Source organism: Ceratotherium simum, chromosome 35, assembly GCF_057802395.1.
Source record: "Ceratotherium simum simum isolate JZ-2026a chromosome 35, ASM5780239v1, whole genome shotgun sequence".
Classification (NCBI taxonomy): Eukaryota; Metazoa; Chordata; class Mammalia; order Perissodactyla; family Rhinocerotidae; genus Ceratotherium; species Ceratotherium simum.
In genome coordinates this window covers 3,660,702-3,683,231 of record NC_141934.1, presented here as the reverse complement: position 1 = coordinate 3,683,231, position 22,530 = coordinate 3,660,702, and the positions used below count along the sequence as shown (strand labels likewise).

Sequence of the window (22,530 nt, the reverse complement as noted above, 5' to 3'; positions counted from 1 at the left end):
GACCGCGGTCTCGTCTCTTCTTCCTCCTCACTCCGCCGGCTGGGAAACGTGCGCTCTAGTATGATAGTTCCGGCCCCGGAATGGACGGCTGATGACCGGGCCCAGGTACTGCCGGAAACACCGACCCCCGGGGCGGCAAGGGGAGAGGACGACTCGCGCTTCCTAGCACCCCAGACCAGGGACGGACTGGACCGCTAGGCGGGGATCTGGGGCGTGGGCCCTTGGATCGGGGGCGGCAGGCAGTGGAGCCGAGGGTCCAAGACCTCCCCTCACAATTTAATCTTTGGAACCCGGCACCTCCAGGTAAGGGGCGTCCTGATTGAGGCGAGCTATCTCACCGTACGGATAGGGAAACAGGTATAGAGTAGAGCGGGGGCGGGCCCAGGGTCGTGGTCTCCCGAGGCCCGCGGTGTATGGGGCAGGACCAGGCCTTAGACCTGAGGCTGGGGCTGGGCAGACACGGAGCTTGCTAAGGGAAGAGCCTCTGTGGAGCCAATGTTCCTGGAACGCTGGGGTTAGGGGCGGGGCTCAGGAAAGGGGCGGGGCTTCCGGGGAACGGAGGCGGAGAAGGGCCTGCGCGTCTGCGCGAGGGCTGGGAAAGGGGCGGGGCCACCAGCAGCCGAGACAGCGAAAGGCGGGGGCGGGCTTAGAGCAGGAGGCTTGGGGGCCTCTAAGAACAGGACTCGGGGAGAGGGGAGGGGAGGGGCTTAATGAAGGGGCGGGCCCCCGGATCCCAGGCCTGGAAGGGCCGGGGCGGGGCTTGGGGCGGCACAGCTGCCCCCTCCCCTTCTCCCCACCGCGGTGGCAGTGGCGACAGAGGAGCACGACACGCGCCGGCCCCGCTCGCGCCCCAGCCAAAGGCGAAGCTGCAGCCGGCGCCGGGCCGGGGCCATGGGCGCCCCGCGCCGCCCGGGTCATGAGGACGGAGGCGGAGGCAGCGGGGGCGCCGCTCGAGTCCGGTCAGTGCTTCCCCGAGGGCCCACCCCTCACCCCGGGGAACGAGGGGACCCCGCCCTAGCTCGGGGCAGGGTCTGGCTGCGCGACCTTGGGCTGACCGCCGCCTCAGGCTGTAGAGCCTTGAGTGAAACCTGGCCAGGTGTACGCTCCCGCCTGGGCCCCCACTCTCCCCAGCTGCCATCAGTTGGTGTTTCCTGTTACTCCCAGGGTTGGGACCCCAGTAGTTCTGATAGCGGTCGTGATGGGAGGGTCCTGATTGTGAGGCAGGGGCGCCACCTTCCCCGAAGCGAAAAGTCCTGCTGGAGCCGCAGGTAAATCCTGTCCCCTAGGGGAACTGTGGGAGAACTGACGCCTAGAAGGGCAGGGAGCTGGCCGAGAACACAGAGCAGTGGGAGGGCCCCTTCCCCTGGCCTCCCCGGCTTAGCCTTTAGTCTTGCTACAGTCCTCATCCTCTGGTTCCTTCTGCCCCAAGGTGGTCTGAGTTCCTTTAGGGCGGAAACCAAGACTGACATCCAGTGCGTGGGCCACAGTTTGCTTCTCTAAGTGGGGGAGGGAGGAAGTAGTGATTCCTGCTCGGGGCGAGGTGTAGGGTTGATGAGAAAGAGAAAGTAAACTCTAAAGCTAGTAAACTCTAAAGTGAGGTACCAGCTCGTGGGAGAGGTCAAGAGCATGCCCAGCCCCACCCTAAGGCATCAGTGGGACCATGGTGTCCCACCTAGGGAGTGGTCTCTTTTGTGATTACAACAAGGAGTAGGGTCTGATGCTGTCCTGGGATTTGCATCCCTACTCCTCCAACTCTGTGATCTTGGACCAGGCGCTTGCCTTTCCTGAGCCTCCGTGGAGTAATGGCTCACATTCGTGGGGAGCTTTCTATGGGCAGGCACTGTGCTAAATTGTTTACATGCAGTGCCTCGTTAATCCCCATAACGACCCCATGAAGTAGGTTACCATCGTTATTTGCGCTTTTGCAGATGAGCAGACTGAGGCTGAGGGGTTAAGTATCCAGGGCCAGTGAGCTGCCTTCCTTCCTTGGCGACACCTGCCAACTGAAGCCAGGCCAGGGCCTTCCAGGCAGACCCTAGCTCTCAGGTGAGACAGTCCCTTGGCTCCAAGCATCAACAACTGGCAGCAGCTTTGGGCTTGGAAGGCCTCACCTACCCTTATCACTCCCCACAGGAGTATCTCTGAGTCCCATTGGGCTGACCTGCCCCTGCCAAGACTGGGATGGTCAGGTGGGGATGTTTAGCCCTGCCAGGTCTCAGGATCAAGGGGTTTTAGGGATTGGGGCAAGAAGAGATGGGGCAGTGGAGTTCCTGAGGGCCCTACAGAGAGCTGTCCTATGCCACATTTACAGCTAGGCATAGGAGAAGGCACAGACAGAGTCAAAGCCTGGCCAAAGATGGCCCAGCTAGCTGATGTGAGAGCCCAGGCCACAAAGTAAGGGAGCTGTGAACAGAGGTCCATAGTCTGGAAGCCTGGGTGGGGGAGCATTGCGGTGACAAGTAGACATCTCAAGGGATAAGCCTTTTTGGAAAAACGCCTTCCAATCACCGAGCATGTATGAATGCCTGCACTGGGCCTAGGGCTGGGAAGAGACAAATGCAACCCTGTCCCTGCCTGTCACTGAGGAATTCTTGGCCTGTCTGGTGGGGAAGGCAGACACCACCTCAAATACTCCATATTGAAGGGCTCAGAGAGGGAAAGAAACCAGAGCATTTGGACATTCAGAGATGGGAGATAACAGTCTGACTAAGGGATATGCAAGAGCAAAGGCTGAGGAGTAAACAGCCTGTGTAGAGAAAAACAAAAAGGGCAGTTTATGGCCACAGTGAGGGGTTCTTGATAAGGGAGGTATCCCACCATGAGGGAACAGCACCCTACTTAGAGCTCTCCTTCCACTCAGCTCATTGGGGGGAATTATTTTAGAATATGAATCCCTGGAGGACAGGGCTTGGGTCTTGGTCACCTTTAGTGTCCCCAGAGGCTAGCACACAGTGGGTGTTTAATAAGTTCATTTCTTCCAACAAATGTTTATTGAGTTACTACTAAGCATTAGACACTAGGCACTGGAAATAACAGTGAACAAGATTAGCAAATTCTCTGCCCTCAGGAAGCTTATAGTCTAGTGGGGAGACAAAGTAGCTTTACTTTTTTGTTGTTGTTACTTTTATTAAGTACTGTGAAGGAAACAAACAGGATGCTGTGAAGGAGGGCCCCCCTACAGCAAAGGCATAGTCAGCAAAAGCCTCTCAGAGGAGGAGACTTTGAGCATTGCCTCTCTAAGGCACACCTCACCCTTTTCCCTAGCCTAGCCCCCTGTTTTTCTCTTATACTTGCCTGTTTTTGCTGTCCACCGGGACAGGGCCCTGTCTGTGTCTCTCACCACTGTATCTCCAGTTATGTGCCAGGCTCTTGGGAAATATTTGTTGATCGAATGGCTGAATCAGACCAAAGTCCCCCACTTTAGAGATGGCCAGACCCAGACCAGCAGGAGGAAGTCAGCTACTCAGCCCACAGCCAGCCAGTGACAGAGCCAGGGCTAGAATGCCTAGGTCCGGCCAATTCTGCTCCGCCTCACTGCTTGGCAAGGACAGACTGAGCGGTTGCCGAGGATAGCTTTCCACATACACTGATCACCTTACAGTCCCTTCCTCCTAACTATGGTCTTCACGCATTGTTGGCCCAGGGGACTTTGGAGTCAGGCAAACCTCCAGAGGCCTCGTGAATTCAGACATGAATATCTGCTGAGTGCCTCTCATGTGCTGGCCCTATCTCTGCCTCCCTGGAGCTCCCACTGCTCTGAGAGTGCACAGAGTGGGGGGCTGAGCATGACGGGCAGCGTCGTGGAGAAGTGATGTCCGAAGACAGGAGTTAGCTCAGGCACCTGTGATGCCAAGAGAGTCCAGGCAGAGGGAGTAGGTATGCAAAGGCCCAGAGGCATAGGGGATCACAGCAGCTGAAGGTCTGCCTGGAGGGCGACCTGTTGAGGATGAGGGGAGGTGAGGAAGCAGAGGGCACTGGGGCAGCAGCCTTGAAGGCATTGTCCTAAGAGATATGGGAACCAACCCATTGGAGGATTTTGAGTCAGGCTGAGCTGTTCCGACTGGTGTTTTGGGAGATCACTGCTATTGTAAGGAGAAAGGGTCGGGGGGCCTGAAAGGCTGTGGGCTGGCCCCTGAACAACCCCTGTAAGATCTGGGCAGGAGCCAAAGACGGTGGCTCCAATGGGGGCAGCAGTGGTGGGCACTATGCCAAGGGTCTGTAACCTCCCTGTGTTTCCATGCAGGGGATTTTGTGCAGCTGCCCGTGCCCATCATCCAGCAGCTCTACCACTGGGACTGTGGCCTGGCCTGCTCCAGGATGGTGCTGCGGTGAGTGGGCAGGCCGAGGCCCTCCCCATCCACACCACCTTCTCTGGGTTGGGGAAGATGGAGGGAGAGACCTGGGTGGGATTCATCATCCATCCATGTGGCTGTCCTTTGTTGGGGCTTGTGGGAAGTTCAGCTTCCAACCAGGCTTAGTCCCATCTGCAAAAGCAAGAAGTGGACCAGGCCTTCCAGGTCTCCACTCTGGAAATGCCTGAGGGCTCTGGGGATGGTCAGGGAAGTTCCAGGTGCCTAGGCCTGGCCCACAGAGTCACCCCATGATGGGACAGAGGGCCCTCCACCCTTCCAGCCTCGGGCTCCTGGGAGACTGGGTCACTGGGGAGTTGACTGCTAAGCTGAGGCTGTGTGAACATCACAGGAACCTTGACCATCAGAGCCTGAAGGGCTCTGTCCTTCATAGGCCTCCATAGCCATGTCCTTGTAGGAGAGTTTTTAGGTGGCTGCCTGGAACCCCAGAGAAGCCTCTCCCTTACCTGTTTTATATCTTGGAGTTCCAGGCAAGAAAAGGTTCAACAAAAGGTGTCTGTGCCTAGAACTTAGAAAATCACTGACGTGGTCCAAGCACCTCATCCTAGAAACAAAGCTAATGAGGCCAGAGAGGGCGGCAACTTGCCCAAAGTCACACAGCCTGCAAGAGACTCAAGAAGCACAATCTAGGCCCTCAACTCTGAGGTCAGCATGGCACCCCAGGCAGCCTCAGGTTGTGTCCAGGCAGTATGTGGGCAGGACATAGGGTTTCATGCCAAAGGGTGGAGACTTCTGGGGAGTGGGAGCTCTGATAGTGGCTGATAGGCCCATGGGGGAGGGTGACCTGGACCAGCTTCTCCTCGAGGGCAAGCCGACCTCAGTGGCCTGTCTGCACAGGTACCTGGGCCAGCTGGACGACAGTGAGTTCGAGAGTGCCCTGCAGGAGCTGCGGCTGACCAGGAGCATTTGGACCATCGACCTGGCCTATCTGATGCGCCACTTTGGCGTGAGGCACCGCTTCTGTACCCAGACCCTGGGCGTCGACAAGGGCTACAAAAACCAGGTGAGTGGCTGGCTGCCGAGCCTTCACCAGGTCCAGTCGTTGGAAGAGGGTGTGGTCGAGACCCAAGTAGACACACAGGTGTGCAGAGACCAGGGAGCAATGGCAGACCTGCCATGGGCAGGACTTGGGAGCCAGTCAGACCCGATGACCTTGAGGTCTGGCCTGCCCAGAGGATCTGAGCAGTGAGCTCAGGAAGGTGCCCTCCTGGCACCCCCACTCCAGAGCCCTCTGCTGCCTGCCTCCGACAGCACTTGAGGATGTGCAGGGGAGCATCTCAGGCCGCCTTCCTGAGTCCTTCCCTGCTATCCCTCAGGACAAGGCAAGGCCCAGGGCCTCAGAGCACTTTGACTTTGTCCAGGCATCATTTGCCCATTTTCTTCCTTCTCACAGGGCCAGCTGGCTCCAAGCTCCAAGTCAATTGGTATTCTGGAAGAAAAACCAAAATACTGTCTTTCCTTCTTTTTTTTTGAAAAGGAATGCCAACATAGCCTTGCCCAATACACCAGCGCGTTATCCTTCCCTGTACAGCTAGAGCCGGTCTTGCCTGCCTTGGAGGCAGATCTCAGCCTAGGCTCTGAAACTTGGCAGAGCAGAGTCACCACTGGCCTCGTTAGCAAGAGGGCTGTTGCCTGGTGGCCAGTGCTGGTCAACCTAACTCTCCTTTGAACCTTCCGGGCCAGGGGAAGAAGGCTCACAATCTGGCTTGGTCACCATGGCTTCAGGGCAGAGAAAAGGTCCCCAAAACAAGATCTCTTCTGCTCTCCTACGGGGACTCTGGCCCTCTTAAGGCCCCTGCACCAAAGTATGTTCCATGGACCTCACCTGGCTAAGCCGGGTGGTAGCTGAGCGTCCAAGTGGGCTCAGCCCCCCTTTGCTCATTTACTACAGGCTCCTGTTCATGCCCTCGGGGATGCACAAGCCCAGGGGTTACTGAGCTTCCTGAGGAGGCCGACCTGAGCCCGGCTGCCCACCCATCTCCTAAGTGTCCTCCTCATGCCTCTGGGTGGTCCTGTGCACTCCAGTCAGCCACCCTGCCAGCTCGGGACAGACACAGCTTTCTGCCTAGGCATGCTGCATGTGCTGTCTCCCCAGGCAGGCCGGCTCCTCTGCTCTCCCACCATCTCTAACTCTCTAATGTGCTCTTTACTTCACCCAGGTGGGGTGAGGGCAGCCAGGACGGGTGACCCCTCCAACTGCTCTTCTCTTTTCAGTCCTTCTACAGGAAGCACTTTGACACAGAGGAGACCCGGGTGAACCAGCTGTTCGCACAAGCCAAAGCCTGCAAGGTGCTGGTAGAGAAACGGTGAGCCTCCCCTCGCCCTTCCTTGCTCGCCTGCTCACCTGCAGTCTTGCGGGATGGCACACAGGAAAGTCTAGGGACCTGGAGGTCAGGTAGAATCAGGTTTGCTACCCAGGTGGCCGTAGCACTGACTTGCCTCCCCACTGAGCCTTAGTTTTTCCATCAATAAAATGGGGACAAGTAGGGCTATTGACCTACTGTACACAAAACTCTGGGCTGGGATAGATCCTGAGCAGGGGCTGCAGGGACAGGTGAGCAAGACAGACTCCAGCCAGCCCTCGGGCTGCTCACAGATTGGTGGCATGGGACAGAACACAGGAACTCTAATGAAGGGGTGACAGCCTGAGGAACATGCCAGCATGGTGATGGAGGCTGACAGGACAGCCCAGTGTGTAGGCTGTCTAGGAAGGCCTGGCTCCCAGATCTCCCCACGGGCTGCCATCAACCTACATGGATCTCCCCCTTCTCTTCTATACGTGGGGGCAGGATTCAGCCAGACCCTGGGAGTAACTTGCCTAGACACGAGCGACTGTCTTCTCTGGGCTCACTGTTGGTGCCCTGCTCAGGCTTGCTGGCTCAGACCCTGGCCAGGCTCCCCTGGACCACTCTTCTCAGGTCTCGCTGTTCTTTACAGATTTCTGTTTTCACTTTTAACATAATGTAGCCACATGATAGGCAATTTGGAAAACGGGAAAAGTCTCCACATGTTCTTCGGCCACCTGAGTACGTGCTGAAAGGAAAGGCAGCATGTGTTTATGTGGTGGCACTTGACAGGTGCTGTCTCTTTGAGTGGGAAGCTGGTGCTGTGCCCATTCATCAGGTAAGGAAACTGAGGATGGGGAAAACGGTGTGAGCCACCCACGCTCACCCCCAGCAACTCTGCCATGCTGTGATCCAAACCTGGCACTTCCACACCTGGTTATTCCATGAAGCCTGCTGCTTTTCTTTCCAGCTCAGCCCCCGCTTTTTTTTCCTGTGGCTGAAATCTCGCTCTTGTACATACCACTGGGAATTCAGCCAGCTATTTCGTTTCAAAGACCAAATGGAAAAATGGCCTGTTTCCCCGGCCAAGGCCTCAAACCAAACTGCCATGTGACACGGCTGTGGACTGGGGTTGGGCCAGGCCACGTAGCTAATGCCGCCACTCCTGAGGAGATTGCTAAGGAAGGAGGGCCCGAGTGGGTGAGCATCCCCTCCTGCAAAGATGGTGGAGCCCCGGCCTCAAGGGTGCCCCCCACCACCCCAGCCCTTCTCCCTTTCTGAGTTCTTATTTGGATTGGCTGCCTTCTGTGGGGCATCGAATGGGGCAGTGCCTCAGAGTCTGCCTCAGGGCGCGGCTGGCTCTGCTGAACTGGGGGTCCCCCAGAAGTGTTGCTGACCAGCCTTTCTTGGGGAGCCCCCTCTGCCATGAGGAGCCTTAGAAAAAAAGAGAAAAATAGCCCTTTCAGAGAAGCATTTGGTTTTGAAACTGGCAAAGGCATGCTTGGCTCAGATTTTGGGAAATAAACTGACAGTTTCCAGTGTAAACCACACATGATTTAGGGTAAAGGACCAAGGAGGGATGCTTGGCAAAAAAAATTCACTAATCAGGCCAGGAGGTGGGGTCCCATGTGCTGCTCTAGTGGCGCTTGACAGGGCCCCATCCGGAGCGGACCTCCTACCACCCCAGGAAGGGCCTGACGGGGCCAGCTTATCCTTGGGCACACTCAGAGCCACCCCCCTGGTCCTGTGCTTGGCCATGTGCTGAGCCTGGGCCACAGTGACAAAGCAGGACGTTTCCACCTGCAAGGATCTCAGGGCGGAGAGAAGACGAGCCATGTCCCCAAGCTTTGTGACATAGAGCGGAATGGGTCCCAGCAGGGGTCCACTTGAGAGGTAGGGAATGGGGCCAGCGGCGCCAGCTGACCCTCCTCCCACCCACAGCACTGTGAGCGTGCAAGACATCCAGGAGCACCTGGCACAGGGCCACGTGGCCATCGTGCTGGTGAACTCGGGGGTGCTGCACTGCGACCTCTGCTCCAGCCCCGTCAAGTACTGCTGCTTTGCCCCCAGTGGCCACCGCTGCTTCTGCCGCACCCCCGACTACCAGGGCCACTTCATCGTGCTGCGTGGCTATAACCGGGCCACCGGCTGCATCTTCTACAACAACCCAGCCTACGCAGACCGTGAGTGTCGAAGGCGGGGACAGTGGGTGGGGCAGGCTGCGTTCACGGTCCCTTATTCCCACCCCCATGACTCCTTTCCATTCAACCTGCTGTGGTGGACCTCACTCACTGCCTTCTCCCTAGAGCCCCTGCTCCTCCTGGGCTCCTGTCATCCATGCCACCCCTCTGGTCGTGCAGCAAACCAGTCACAAAGCTGGGGCCCTGCTGGCCTCCACATCCCAGTCATCTCCAGGCCAGGCCAGGCCAGGCCATCTCCCTCCCACACCGCCAGCCCCATGCCACTACCCAGGGCCCCGCCTCAGCCTCATGCTGCACAGGCTGCAGTTTCCTCCCTCCCCCACTCTGGCCCTCCCAGGACAGCCAGCATGCTTGTCAGAAGAGATAGTGCCCAGCCCCAGCCCCTGCTCCAGACCCATCTAGGGCTCCCCATTGCCCTGGGGACAGGGAAGGACTGCCCTGACTCAAGCAGACTTACCCATGTGGCCTCAAGCATGCTTCTTCCCCTCTCTGGGCCTCACTTTCTCCATCTGCTAACCTGGGGAGGGGTCAGAGAAGGAGCTCACGAAGGTTGAAATAGGCAAGGAGGGCTTCCTGGAAGTAGAAGACTTGATCAGCAAGAGGTGGCCTGGCGGGCGGGACACGGTCAGACCTCCCCTGGCTCCCCTGGGTGCCAGTGAAGGGGGTGCTCCCTCCACCTGCCAACCCCGCTCTGCCCCTCCTGCCCCCAGCAGGAATGTGCAGCACCAGCATCAGTAACTTCGAGGAGGCCAGAACCAGCTACGGCACAGACGAGGACATCCTCTTTGTCTACTTGGACAGCTGACAGCAGAAGCCTGGTGTGCCCAGGCCCTCAGATCCCACCCTGCCCCGCCCCAGCTGGGCCCACTCAGGAGTCCCTGGCTCAGGCCCTGGGCTGTTGGGGCTCAGATGTGGAACTGCAGCCTTGGCCCGTGTGACAGAGCCCTGGGGAACTCTAGGAGGCTGCGGCGTGCCTGCTTTGTCCGCCAGTGCTGAGTGTGTCATCATGCCACTTACCCTGGGCACCTGCTGGTTGCTGGAGGTGTCCCCGGAGCGTCTGAGCAGAGCTTCCCCCAGGACCCTGAGCCTGACTCCAACTGTGCCCAGGGGACATTCCGCCTTACAGGTGCCCTTGTTGCCTGCCAGCCAGGGTTAGGGGAGAAGCCAAGCCTGTCTCCCCACAGACCTGGGGCCTGAGCCCTGGAGAGAGACGCCGCTCGTCAGGACAGCATCTGTGTGTGTGTATCTGATCCCGGCCCCCAGGGCTGTGGACTGCTCCAGGCCTCGCTTGGAGCTGTCCTCACCCTTCTACCCTGGAAGTACTGCAGCGCCCCCATGCCCTTTGGTGCCACCACCCCCTCCTGCCTCCCAGTGGACCCACATTCCTGTGGCTGGTTGTGAGGCCTCCGGGGCCTAGGGAGGGCTGGACCTCAGGCAGAAAGCAGCCCTCCAGGTACCCTAGCCACGTAGGATGGAGGGTCATCAGGGGAATAATGGGGCCCTGGCTCCTGCTGGCTGGCAGTGCTGAGTGTGCTCCAGGAATACCTGACCCTAAGGGCCAAGAACGGCTGCCTGAGCCCCAGAGATCCCCCCCCACCCACAAGGCCTCCTGACAGTAGCCTGAGTCCCGACAGCAGGGCCCAACCTCCGAGTGTGGGGACCCTGAGTCTCACAGGGCTGAGTGTGCTGGGGCACTAGGGAAGCAATGGCACGGGCAGCCTGTGACCTCCTACCCACCCTGATGTTCATGCCAGGACCTCTTGCACAGAATGCTGGGTCTCTTCTGTCTCGACAGAGAAGGGTGCTGCCTGCCCAGGATCACATAGCATGGCACGTAGCATAGACTAGAGCTCTTCCTCCCTCCCTCCCTCCCTTTGGTCTGTCTTTCTAGATTTACGTTATAACTTTTGGGAGGTGAGAATCACCTTCAAGTAAGACAATAATAGTGAGATTGCAGGTACTTTGGAACCACAGACACCTCTCTTTACGGGGCAGGTAAGCCAGCCCAAGTTCTCTTTTGAAGAGAAGGAACTCACGGCCCCCGGGCTGAGTGCCAGGGCCCTTCACCTTCCAGACAGCATCTGCCCAGTCTGGGGCAAGTTTGCCCAGGACAGTGGTGGAGCTGGGTCTTGAACCCAGGTCTGCACCTAAAAAATAAGGGAAATGGATCACTCCCAAAGGGGCTGGGGACACCCACCCCTCATGGGCTGCCTCTGGCAAAGGGCAGGGGTGCCCCAACAGCCATACTACACCTGTACCCCTGCATCTTGGTCTTCCAGTGCCCAGGGCATGATGTGGTGGCAGCTGCCCCTCTTTCAGGCTGCAAACCACGCTCAGCTTCTGCCCCCACCTGCCAGCTGGCCCCTCCCCACTGTGGCTGCTCTGAGGGGCAGAGGTGGGCTCTGCTTTAGAAGGGCTATCAGACCACCCAGTCGTATTGCTCCTCGACACCAGGTACAGCCTTTGGCCAAGAGGGAGGCGCTGTTAGCTGGGCAGCCACCCTGGTTTCAGAGACTAGCATTGCCTTTAGACTGGTCTCATCTCTGTTGCCTTAATGCTGGGAGGCCCAAGATCCCAGGGAGCTCTGGGTCTACACTCAGGAGTACCACACGTGGCAGCTGTGGGGGTTGGGCGTCCTCAGGAGGGGTCTGGGTAAAATTGTGGTGAGAATAGATGTATCAAGGAAAACAATGAGAGGAAGTGAACCTTTCAGGCTGGCTGAATGTGAGTGAGACACGGTGCACATGCTGGTGGGGCTGCCGTAGAGAGCAGCCTCCGTGGAGAGTAGTCACCGCACCTCAGCCCACCATGTAACATTTAGAAATGCTCAGTCCCCAGGCTCAGAGGATGGCTTCCAGGGACAAGCCACAAGTTAGAGGTCACCTATCTAGAAGATGAATGAGAAAGCTACCTGCCCCTGAGACGGTGCCACCTGACTGGGGAGGATCATGGAGGCAGAACACAAACCACACTATGTTGTGTTCTTGTACAAGTCATGAAAGTGGGGCCGGAGAAGGAGCCTGGACATCAGGAACTTCTGCCCACAGCATGTGGCATCTGTGGCCCCCTATCCACATGCTAGGGGACCATTGCACCTCCCAAAGCCACACTGGACAGCTGGCTTTGTTCACTGTAGCCACTCGGGGACAAAAGGGATCTTTTGCACTGCAGAGATTTTATACATAAATATATTTTGTTTGTAATGAGCCATTCTCAATAAACATTATTCTCACTGCAAAATGATGGTAGCCTCTGGCCCACCTTTGTGAGTCCTTGTCTCCTTCCCAAGTTCTCAGCATGAGCTCGTGGGACCCGGGTCCTTGACTTGCCATGCCTGTTTTTAGCTGGGTCTGGAATCTGGTTTTCTCCTCTTCGGGCCTTGATGCTTGTGCGAAGCCTGGGGGGACAGTGCTGGAAATGGAAGAGCCTCGGAGCTCAGCGGACAGACGGAGGACGCACAACCTTGGGTAGGAGGAGGGCCTGGGGGGGCAGTGTAGAGAGGGGGACAGTGGGGCCCACAAGAGGGAATAGAGGGGCTCCAGCCCTCCCTGCACCCGCCACCCCCAACCAGCAGCTCCCCTTATCTACTAGCTATTGGGCTCTTCTAGTATTGCATTTGATAAGAATTCTAGTTCTGAAAAAGGAAATATTTGGAAATCCTGCATTAATCTGGCACCTCAGGACCTCCCCCGGTCCCACGGGGAGCTGAAAGAGCAGAGCTGGCTTCTTGGCTAGGGTCCTGGTCTCCGGCCTGTGCTCCTCCTGGCTGCCTGCTGCCCTGCCCTCCCCAAGCTCCACGGTGTGGAGATACATTAGTAGGAGTTCTGACCGAGGTCTTGGATTCCTTACTCCAAACTGGAGAGCAGCCCTGTAGACATGCCTTCAGTCAGGAAGTTGACCAGCTGAGTGACTAGCTGGGGTGCCCCACTAGAGTGTGCCAGGCAGCATACCAGGTGTTCTAAACGTGTAGCCAACAGCCTGTGAACACTGGCAGTGAGTTCACCCCTCTCTGCCCCTCAGTGAGCCTTCTACCCACCCTAGGGGAAGGGGCCCCATCCTGAATGGGCATATCAGGGGTTGAGACAGGCATGGGAGAGAATGGGGCCTCTGAGTGGCCACTGAATGCAGTTATGGGAGAAAAATGACAGAATGAGGGCGATGTTAAAGTAGGAGGGACAAAAGTGGGTAGGGTGGTGAGTCTGGGGTGGAGTTGGCTGCCCAGAGCATGCAGGGTGTAGATAGTTGGGGGACAGGCTGAGGACTCTTGGGAGGGGCCCCACTCGGAGCCAAGGAGCCAGGCCAGAGCAGAGATCTGAGCCCAGATGCCACACCAGAGCCAACTAACCAGGGGTGAGAGGGCACACACGCCACCCCACCTTGCTAGTCTATTGTCCAGACTGCTTTTTGGAAGGGTACAGCACCCCCATGCCCAGATGCCCTGTGAGCCCACCTCCTGTCTGTACACCACCTCATGAGGCCGCCTCCTTCTTACATCCAGAACCCCTGGGGGCCACCAGAGGACACTAGACACTCAGTGCCAGGGGGAGACGCACAGGGGATGTCACAGGACGAGTAGGTTCCACCATTACACATGTAATCTAGCGGTTATACCAATAGAATCACACACACATGGGTTGTAGAAGACACTGCACAATTTTACTAGTTATCGCTGCATAACAAATTACCTCAAAACTTAGCAGTTTAAAACAACAAACATTCCATTTATTAGCTGGCAGTTTGTGTGAGTTAGGAATGTGGGTGCAGCTGAGATGGTGCCTTGGGCCCAGGGTCTCTCATGAGGTTGCCATCAAGCTCTTGGCCAGGGCTGCAGTCACCTCAAGGCTCAACTGGGGCTGGAGCATCTGTGTCCAAGTTCACTTACAGGGCTGCTGGCCACAGCCTGCCTGGGTGTCCTCCTAACATGACACTAGTCTGGACACTAGACTAGCAAGCTGGGGTGGCATGTGTACCCTCTCACCCCTGGGTAGTTGGCTCTGGTGTGGCATCTGGGCTCAGATCTCTGCTCTGGTCTGGCCCCTTGGCTCCCAATGGGGCCCCTCCCAGGAGTCCTCAGCCTGTTGCCCTACTATCCCTGCCCTGCATGCCCTGGGCAGCCAACTCCACCCAGGACTCACCACCCCACCCACTTTTGTCCCTCCTACTTGAACACCTCCCTCGTTCTGTCATTTTTCTCCCATAATTGCATTCAGTGGCCACGTAAGAGTGAGAATGAGAGAGAGCATGTGAGCACGCTGAGGATGGAAGCCACAGCCTAGATCAGAGGTGACATCCTATCACTTTTGCAGTGTTCTATCTGTTAGAAGCAATCAGAAAGTCCAGCATACAGTGGGGATTATGCAGGCATGAATACCAGGAGGCAAGGATCACTGGAAGTCATCTGAAATGTTGCCTGCCACGACAGCCAACGGGTAGTTCCGTTTTCTAAATCTCAAAACAAAGCTAGGGGTGGCCCTGGAGACCATCTTGTCTAGCGTATCCAGAGGCATGCCTTTCAGAATGCCAATGGTGAGAAGTTCTATACAATGAGGTGCCCTGGTCAGGTCAGCTTGGCAAACACTGCATGTTGCAGTCCCCTCCAGGAGATTTAGGTTGTGCAGAAAAGGCTCTGTATAATCCTGCGGCAAGCGGACCCCATTAATTTAGGGTTTCCCCAAATTACTTAGCCACAGTTTGGTTTTGTGTAACACTGGTATTCTGTGAGATATGCTGACATTTAGGTAACCACTGGTCTAGTCCAAGAAGGAGACTGCAGCCCCAGAAAGAGGAGTGACTGGCCCAAGGTCATCACTCAACGAGCTATAGACAGAGCTATACCCAAACCTGTCATCGCTGCTTTCCCAACCCTCAGTCGAGGCCACGGCTGGTGACCCTGTAGAAGGGAACCAATGCCAGAAGAGCCAGGAAGTGAACTCTGAGTTCTGGAGCCAGAGATGGGCTGCCACTGGCCCCTGGGGGCCTACCTCCAGGTGGAAAGCCTGGCACGTGGTCCTGATACCCTGGAAGAGCACAGAAGCTGCTCTTCCTGCCTCCTTCCGACCTGCCCTTGCCACAGTATCCAGGGACTTGCCCCCATCCTCCAGCTTCACAACAGGATTGAGAAAACTGGAAGATACCAAGACGTCATCCTGCTGAGCTGCTAGTGCTGGGGAGCAAGTGATGGGACCAGAACGGAATGGAGTGTTCATGGAAAAACCTCAGTGCCAGGAAATGGAGGCTGAGTCTCCCACGGGCCCAGCGCAGTGGCCTCTCCAGTGGCTTCTCCATCCTCTCTTCCTCCTGGCCCCCCTCTTTTCCTCTCCCTGGCTTCCCACCCTGACATGCATCCTGAATACTCCTTCCTGAGGCTATCTCCCAGCCCTGAGTGAAATCCTGGGCTTCCCTCAGCCTTAGGAGATCTGGTGAGCCAGTCTCCCTGAGCCTTTTGGAGACCCTTGATTTACAATGGCCTAATGTCCACATCTCATTCCACCCTTACAAGAGACCCACGACGCAGCCAAGCTGACCTCCTCTTGGTACCTCCCACCTGCCAAAGTCCATTCCTCCCTCAGGGCCTGTGCACCTTCTATTTCTTCCCCTGTGCCCTCCATCAAGGTTCTGCTCAATGTCGCCACTTTTAAAGGAGCATCTCCACCCCTTCCCTGTGCCCCCCAACCATGGCATCCTGCCTACCTGTCTCCACTGCTGTAGCCCCAGCACCTGACACCTAGTAGCTGCTTAATAAAGTACATCAGTGAATGGTCAGCAGCAGATCTTTAACAACACCTGCTTTAGTGGCTTTCCTGTACTTTTCAGAACCATAGGTCATGATTAAAGAGGAGGCTGTATTTGAACCTTTGATGTCATGCAGAATTCAGCAGACATTCTCTCCTACAAGGGTAGGTGGGAGTGTAAACTGGTAATGCTTTTTATAGGTAATTTGCAGTATACTATTGGGAGGCAATTCTCCACTGGTGGCTGCATTTCTGCATGTCTCATGGGTCGAGGCACTGGCTACCTTCACCTGAACTACCTTTTCAGGGATGTTCCTATAGCAAATAGCCTTGGAAGGCTTGATGTGTCTCCCTTTGGAGCCAAAGACAGGCAAACGTACTGCCCATTATAGGATTCCAGTTCTTTAAACTCAGGGCTCCTCCCTTAACACAACCCACTGCAAATGCAGGTATCCCCTGGCCCGCTTTGGAATTGGGGCTGGAGAATCTGCAAGAAAATGCTGGTGCTTTGCCTAGAGCTATTGCCATAATAAACTGTCCTTTGCTCTGTGGAAATTAATAAAAGAAACCTTAACTAAATTGGAGTTGGGAAGGCTTGTAGGGGAGCTCTCACACCCTAGCATACACCGTCAATTACACCAACCAGGAAGAGAGGACGCTTGCATCTTGGAGAGGAAGTGAAACTACTTCACCACAGAAGGAAGATGTCTCTCCCTAGCGGGCAACAGCTCAGCCAATGAGAAGCCGTTGCCACCCTGAACTGTTACTTTCCCCCAATGGACTTTCGTTTAGAACAGCCCCTCCCTACTCCCTCTTTTTCTCTACAAAGGCAGCTCCTCTCCTTTCTTTTCTGGATTCGCCTATGGTTTGCAGCAGCATGCGCATCCTGTATTGCAATTCTTTTGGCTATTCCTTAATAAACTCATTTCGAGATAAAATAACTGCAAATTTTATTTTTAAGTTGACAGCTCTGACTCAGGAATGTCGTGTCTTCTACTAGCATCCATGAAACTGGCAGGCTAACTTGCAAATAAGGCCCTTTATGGTTCCTGACAGTTATGGCAAGAATGAGATGCTGACAGAGACATGGCTTTCTGCAAGAAGGAAGAGGGCCTTACAGTCCACTTAATGGGAAGTCCATGAGAGACAGTAGCAAACTTGTTGACAAACTTGTATGGTAATCAGGTGATCAATGGTCCTTCACTTTACTGCCCGTGAATGAAGAAGAATTGGGGAGGGGCTGCAAGCTTAGTCCCCGGAAGCAGGTTCGAAAACAGCTACCTGGATGGTGCCCTGGTTGTTGCTAACTGTCCTTGAGCAGGAGGCATCCTGCACTATCTGGTGGTCAGTTTCATGTCCTCCCCATTGTAATAACCAGTAGTAAGTCTTAGGTGGGCAGATGGTTGCAACCCCTTTCAAACACCAGTTACAAAGATGCACTGAGCCTGAAGGGTAGGAAATTCAAGACAGCTGTGGGAAGAAAGCAAGCAGATCACTGGAACCTTGGCTGGTTTGCTTGGGTGGTGATGGGTTGGAGCACGCAGTGCTTGCTAAGGAGGAATGGCACAGCTGGGCCTTCTGTCTGCTCAGCCTCTCCTGCATTCTCTCACGCCAACCTTAACTCCATTAGCAGACAACAGTAAAAGGCCCCAGAGTTTTTTTGCAGTGGGTTCTGGCTGCTACAAAGAAGCTTTGGCCCTCTCAGAGAGATTCCCCTGAGACAAACTCCCACAGAAAGCTATAGATGAAGCTACTAAGCTGGGCTCTTACTGCCTCCGACTGGTTTGCAGTGCTGATGAAGGGAGCAGATGGGAGTGAGAAACTGACCCGAAGAAGTCTAGATAAAGTCTTGCAGTCAGCCCCGCCACCAGGAGAACTCTCCTAGTCCTTCTGTGAAAACTGAACAAAAACTGAAGCGTTATTGACAAGGCGGGGCAGCAAATGTCTCAGATTAAACTGGACTCCTCAAAAAAAACTACCGTGGCTCACGTCTAGTCTGTGTCAGCCAAGAACAAAAGGCCTGCAGCACCAGCCAGATCAAGGGGTCCCCAAAGCTGAAGGAGATGTCCTCAGTAATGATGGCCTTGCCACCTGCTGTAGGGCTTGGGCTGGGCTGAAAACTTATGAACCTCGGCCACACCACTGCAAACTGAAAGTGAATGTGCCCTTGTTTAACGGCGCGGAGCCACTTTCTCCTTCCGCAATCCCTGATCCCTCACTCTCCCTCTACCCCAACCTCAGCTGCTTTAAGGAGAAATGAGGTCAGGGCTGAGGGCCCTGTCTGAGTGTGCGAGGGAACTTTAGGGATGGGAGGGCTTCAAACTTCCATGGCTCTGCTGGATATGAGTCCCCAAGTCACGAATCTACCCAGTCCTCGAGGGGGAGAAAGGTTTCCAAATTCAACTGAGAGGTTTGGTTGCCCAGCGAGGGGAGAAAAAGCTAAGGACCTGGGACCCTTTGGTGCAATTCAGTGTATTGTTCCATCCACATCTGAAGGTTTCATAGGAATTGATGCTTGTCCTTCTAGTTCATAAGTGCCAGCAGGGATTCTCCCAATCAGGAAGACCTGCATGTACCTCTCTAAGTGCTAGAGGGATGAACTCCCCTACCCTTTGCCCCCTGTGGGTAGGTCAGAATTTAGTGTGAGCCCCTTCACCCTCTGATGTCCAAAACTTTCACTACATAGATGAAGTCCTGTTGGTGGCAAGTCAAAAGCCTCAGCCTCAGAGATCCTAACTGTAGTCTTTTCATGCCTCCACCAGCAGGGACGACTGATAAACCCTGACCAAATTCAGTTTCTTGGGACTAGGCGGGCAGACTCTACGCTTAATCCCTCCAGCAGGTAAGGAAAAGCCGCTGCCTCCTCTTTCCCCCTCCACCACTCCCAAAAAAGGAGGCCTGGCACTTTCTTGGAATCTTTGGTATCGGAGACAGTATTTCCTCAACTGGGCATCCTACTTGGTCCTTTATACTGGCTAAACTGCAAACCCTTTGAGCAAGGCCTAAACCACGGCCTGCATTGGAAAACATCCAGCAAGGTGTGGCCCACTGTCTACATTTGGGGCCCCACAACTCTATGACCCCTTTAAGCCATATACATCTCTGTGACTGATGGCTGTACTAACTGGAGCCTCTGGCAAAGGGAGGCAGATTGCACCCAGAGGTGCCCCTTGGGGTTTTGGATGTACTGCCTCCTTGACACAGTGACCATATACACCCCTTTGGAAAAGCTTACTATCGGGCTCTTGTTGAAACTGAATACCTGGCCCATGGAAGCCTTGCTTGTGAAATGGAAATTGAACACTCAAGAACACAGCTGGCCTGGCCTGAGGAACACCTCAGCTTTACATGAAAAAACTGGCAGCTAATCTTTTGTGGGAAACATATCCCCTATTCCACCAAAGCAAAGCCACTGGCTCATTGGTGACCTCAAGTTCCTCGAAATGCTTGAGCCTGGTTCACCAATGGGTCAACTAAGCTGAAACCTGATGGTGTCCACTGGGCTGCTGTGCTATTCACCCTTAGCAGCACTACCCTGAACTGAAAATGGATGTGAGCCCCTCTGCTCAGTAGATAGAACTCAAGGCCATTCTTATAGCCCTGGGCCAGTACTCCACTTGGTAAACCTTAGTATATTTTTACTGACTTTTGGGTTGTCGCCAATGGCCTAGTTGTTTGGCCTGCCACTTAGAAAACCTCAGACTGGCAGATTAAAGACACTCCTCTCTGGGGCCATCAGCTGTGGAAATAAATTGTGGCTGTGGTCGACCTGTCTAGGTCACTCATGTAGATGTCCATGGTAAGAGCCTGTTCTCTGATGAGACCAACTGGAATAAGGCTGTTGATTGCACCACCTATAGCACCCAGATTGCCCCCTGGATTCATCATTGTGCTGGGCATGGCAACACATCCCCCGCTGTGGACCGGGCACAAAGGAAAAGATGGTTTCTGATGCAGAGGCTACCAGCACATGCCAAAGTTGTGATTCCTGCCAAGGGCTGGCCCACTTCTCTTGCAGAGAAGGAGGTCACCTTGCACAGGGCATGGCCCTGGTCAGCTCATGGCAGATTAACTCCATCATACCTCTGTCTCCCTCTCGGGGCTATTGGTGGAACGTCACCACCGCTGACACTTGTTCAGGTTATGGAGTTCCTGTTCCAGTCCAATAAGCCAACTCTGGACACACCATTGTGGCCCTTGAAACTAATCTGTGTGATGTTTTTGGCTCTATGGACCATTTGCAGTCTGATGAGGGTGCACCTTTTATCACAAAAGCTACTCAACAATGGGCAGGCAAAGTATTCAATGGACCCTCCACACTTCTTGCCATCCACAGGCATCTAGAATTGTTCAACACTAGAATACCTCCTTGAAAATCAACTCAAAAAGGTTTCTGATTCTACCTCCCTCGCTCCCTCCTAGTCCATACACTTTCATAAAGCATTTTGGTCACTGAACACAGCTATCTTAGAAAGGCCACTTCCTGGGTATATTTGGATGAAAATGGTATGAAAGTCATAAGGACCTGTTTTGAAATTTGCCAATTCAGACCTGACTATTCCTGGGCATGGTGCTTCTTTCTTTCCCCTAAGAGCAACTCCAGGCCAGCCTAGCTGGCACATCTCCTAGGAAGACAGTCCAGCTGAAAGCAGGCCTAGGGACTCAAATTTGATTCTGGTTCAGCCACTTGGATTCTCTTGTTGGTTGACATGGTTTTCTATCATAAGGACAATGACCACTTGGGGGAACACACTGCTCACTGAGACCCCCTATGGTGGCCCATGCAGGACAAAGTGAGGAACAAGATGGGTCTCTGTGCATTTTATTAAAATGCCCTTGTTCATCTTGCACCTGATCCTTCCAAACAAAAGGTTTGGATTTGAGAAAAGGATAACTGGGGGGGGGGGGGGGTGATGTTTTAGCTATTGGAATTTAGCTACACCGATTTTGGAGGGGGAACAGCAACTTTGGCACCTAGATAGGAACGCCTTAGATCCCAGGAGATAGGTTGGGAGGGGCATTAATCTTAATGATCTATGTCTTTCTGGAGCCTTCCTTATGAACAAACATGCCCTGGTGCAGCTCTCCCAAACTTCTGCAAGTACCTTAAAAGTAACTGATGGCGGGCCGGCCCCGTGGCTTAGCAGTTAAGTGCGCGCGCTCCGCTGCTGGTGGCCCGGGTTCAGATCCCGGGCGCGCACGGACGCACCGCCTCTCCGGCCATGCTGAGGCCGCGTCCCATGTACAGCAACTAGTAGGATGTGCAGCTATGACATACAACTATCTACTGGAGCTTTGGGGGAATAAATAAATAAATAAATAATAAATAAAAGTAACTGATGGCAGGGTTTGCACAGCATGATCACCATTCCTATTAACCTTACCAGAAGTCTACTGGAAATGCAGGGGATACCCCTGGCTCCTGTATCTCCCAGGAGAAACACCTGCAATACCACCAGATGTCTTCCCAACCCCCACTCCCACAGACCTCTCTCAGTCATTCTATGGGGAGGATGAATGCCACCCTGCTGGTGGCGTGGGCAAACAGGATAGATTGGATTGATTGCCCTCAGGCAGTCCTTCCACATATAAGGATTAGACTCAATTATGCAAACTAAACTGGGAACCCAAAGACCTACCAACTGGCCAGGAGGCCACACTGGAGGCATTATCAACCTCTGCCCTGACTGATGTAGGTCCCTCTTGGGGGACCCCAACACTTGCAAACAATACTTTCTTTCTAGGGGCACCACGTGTGCCATGATGACTGTTCTTGTGTGGAAGCCAGGCATTAACTTGCCAACCTCCCCAAAACAGTGTCTTGCATCTTCATAGTGGTCGTAAGGGACCTTCAAGTGTTTAAGCACACAACACCAATAGATCAGGAAGCCCACAGACAAACTGCGGAGATCTTGCTACAATGAGGCTAGCCTTAGCTATTCAGGGAGCTTCCTGGACACATAACTGACTTGTTATTTATGTGCACCCTCTGTGGGGAGTTCTCCCTGTGATGGTAGTCATCTGATTAGAAAAGGTGATACAACGTTTGTCCAACTCACTGGCCAGGATTGATACGGATGATAGACTTGCCTACACTTCCTCCTTGTGGGCCAAAGTCAAGAATGGGCAATACTAATATGTCCTTCTGTACTTGGATTAATGACCTAGGCCAAGTTGAAAGGTCAATATTTGAGAAAGCCACATGGCTTTTTCTAAGGTAGATCTTGACAGTATATGAGATTTGTCCAGTCTGTTGGATGGAGGAACTTGGCAGGGCAAGACTGAGGGGGCAGGTTGGGCTCCTTAGGCTCCTTGAAGTGCTGTGGATGAAATCAATTAAATGCTGTGAGATAAACTGAACTGATTTGGTCCAGCCTCTGTTGGTCAGATTAATCAGAGCAACTGATGGAGTGGTATACTCATGCGGAAATTGCCAGAAGATGGTGTAGAAATGAGGGGTGGATACTGTTGGAAGTTATTGCTGTGGGTGTCTCACATTTCTCCCATTTCTGCATGACTTGTGAGTTAAAACCATGAATACCTTTGCCCTGGACTATCTTTTCAAGGATGTTTGTTTAGTCCACAGCCTTGGAAGGTAGAGATAGGTCTCCCTCCAAAGTAAAAGGCAGGTGTTCTTGTGACCTTGGTAGATAGAGACAGTGCCTTTAGAGCAAGGAGCAGGCATACTTTACTGTCTAGTATAAAAGATTCAAATTCTCTAAGCTCTCTTCTCTCTTTTTCCCTTTCTCTCCTGAATGCAACCCACTACACGTACAGGAGTCACTTGGCCCTCTTTGTGTTATCCTGTGGTAATTGGGGCTTGGGGAACTGCTGCAAGAAAATGCCAGTATTCTGGCTGCTACTATTGCTGTAATAAATTCCTTTGTTTCTGACCCAGGAATGTCGTGTGTTCTGCCAGCATCCATGAAACTGAAGTAGGCTA

At 54.4% G+C, this 22,530-nt stretch overlaps 1 protein-coding gene across 7 annotated transcripts; it reads left to right on the top strand.

Moving 5' to 3' along the window:
- The first annotated feature begins 2 nt into the window (after window positions 1–2).
- On the top strand, window positions 3–12,099 carry GUCD1 (guanylyl cyclase domain containing 1). 7 transcript variants are annotated; one of them, XM_087423852.1, is made up of 8 exons: window positions 3–105; window positions 4,244–4,328; window positions 4,841–5,015; window positions 5,208–5,373; window positions 6,585–6,676; window positions 7,448–7,493; window positions 8,726–8,838; window positions 9,570–12,099. In XM_087423852.1, exons 1-7 carry the CDS (start codon window positions 61–63, stop codon window positions 8,789–8,791), a joined length of 675 nt encoding a protein of 224 aa, XP_087279978.1. In that variant the 5' UTR covers window positions 3–60; the 3' UTR covers window positions 8,792–8,838; window positions 9,570–12,099. The 7 variants fall into 7 exon arrangements, with proteins under 7 accessions (XP_087279978.1, XP_087279975.1, XP_087279976.1 ...); XM_087423849.1 differs by having other exon boundaries at window positions 8,597–8,838; XM_087423850.1 differs by having other exon boundaries at window positions 8,597–8,838; window positions 9,567–12,099.
- The last annotated feature ends 10,431 nt before the right edge of the window (window positions 12,100–22,530 follow it).

What these genes read in the sequence shown, in the direction of transcription:
- GUCD1 (XM_087423849.1), top strand. Translation starts at nt 61, where the DNA reads ATGATAGTTCCGGCCCCGGAATGGACGGCTGATGACCGGGCCCAG. An exon ending in CGGCTGATGACCGGGCCCAG is followed by an intron (nt 106 to 4,243) that starts GTACTGCCGGAA and finishes GTTTCCATGCAG; the next exon opens with GGGATTTTGTGCAGCTGCCC. An exon ending in GTGCTGTGCCCATTCATCAG is followed by an intron (nt 7,494 to 8,596) that starts GTAAGGAAACTG and finishes TCCCACCCACAG; the next exon opens with CACTGTGAGCGTGCAAGACA.